This window comes from Cyprinodon variegatus, unplaced genomic scaffold (genome assembly GCF_000732505.1).
Source record: "Cyprinodon variegatus isolate N-32 unplaced genomic scaffold, C_variegatus-1.0 Scaffold606, whole genome shotgun sequence".
NCBI classification, from domain to species: Eukaryota; Metazoa; Chordata; class Actinopteri; order Cyprinodontiformes; family Cyprinodontidae; genus Cyprinodon; species Cyprinodon variegatus.
Window position 1 is genome coordinate 34,911 of NW_015151059.1, and position 1,462 is coordinate 36,372.

The following is a 1,462-nucleotide window of genomic DNA, read 5'->3' on the forward strand; positions in this document are numbered from 1 at the left end:
TATATATATATATATATATATATATATATATATATATATATATATATATATATCAAATATTTCAAATCTTTAAATAAGTGAATTAGTAATTGATTGAAAAGTTTGTGATAGAGAGGGTTTGAGTTTCTCTCTGTGGGGGGGCCCTCAGCCTGTTTATTGGCAGTTTTGATCAAAGGCGCATTTAGCGCCATAGAGTCGCTTTAACAGTCTCATTAGATGAAAACATCCGCTAAGTCTGCGCCTTTTATCCTGCCTGAGATTTCCACGCAGTGAGAAAAGAATCAGTGAATAAAACCTTTTAGTGATGAAGCCTGAAATAAAAATAAAAAGTCCATCAGTAGCAGCAGCTGCTGGGCGTTTCTATCAAATTAAATTAATAATTTAAAAGTGCGGTTTGAAAGATTTAGAGAAGTTTCAGCGCGCAGAAGTGCGGGTCACCTTGAGTTTTAAATAAAGCAATAAAAGAGAATGAGTTCTTACTGAACGGGTTGTTTTCCTCCAGGGATCCATCTATCCTCCCGCTGGGATGGATCTGTAAATGATATTTAGTGGCGCAGTAAAGTTTCCTGCGCCTCGGCGCTCCTCCGAGGTGCTCATACACTCCCCCGCGGCCCCCGGCGTCTCTCCGCTGCCGAGGGTCACAAATCTGGCCTGGCGAGCAACGGGCCCGGGGCCAAACGGGATCCAGCAGACTCGCCAACAGCAGCAGGGGAAACATCAGCATCGTGGCATGGTCGGCGGGGAACAGCTGCTGCAAAGAATCAGACGATATTCGAGCGGCCCTCCGGGTCCCATCAAAGTGTGGGGCCCCTAAGGCTGCAGAGCTCCAGCGGACATGTGTGACAGCGCAGCCGGCGCGCGGCTCGGGATCCTCCTGTGCAGCTGAGTGAGAGCCTCGCCTCAGACTGAGCGCACATATAAAAGAAGCTTGTGGCGACAATAGGCTGAACTTCGACCAATTGGTACAAAGGAGAGGGGAGGCAAAAGGTATTAGCCCTGTGTGAAGTGAGAGACAAGCGGCGAGGATAAAATTACATAGTGGCAAAGTGCGGAACAGCTCTCCTCTCTGAACTCCTCTCCTGGAATCTCCTAAAAGAGCAAATTAGACATCCCAAATTATACAGGCGCTCTGAGGCTGCGCCAGCCGCAGCAGCAGGTGAGGAATAACACTGCAGCTGCTGCAGCTGCTGCAGGCTAGGAATAACACTGCTGCAGATGCTGCAGCTACTGCCGCTGCAGTTGCTGCTACTGCTGCAGCAGGTGAGGAATAACACTGCAGCTGCTGCAGTTGCTGCAGGTGAGGAATAACACTGCAGCTGCTGCAGTTGCTGCAGGTGAGGAATAACACTGCTGCTGCAGTTGCTGCTGCTGCAGTGTTATTCCTCACCTGCAGCAACTGCAGCAGCAGTGTTATTCCTCACCTGCAGCAACTGCAGCAGCAGCAGTGTTATTCCTCACCTGC

General features: G+C 49.0%; 1 protein-coding gene across 1 annotated transcript in view; it reads right to left on the reverse strand.

Moving 5' to 3' along the window:
• fgf3 (fibroblast growth factor 3) overlaps positions 1-1,090 on the reverse strand; it is a 3,658-nt gene extending 2,568 nt beyond the window's left edge. The window contains exon 1 of the mRNA XM_015392782.1: positions 481-1,090. Coding sequence (XP_015248268.1) covers positions 481-724 — 244 coding nt within the window. The 5' untranslated portion in view covers positions 725-1,090. The remainder of the gene's footprint in view (positions 1-480) is intronic.
• Between the last annotated feature and the right edge of the window lie 372 nt (positions 1,091-1,462).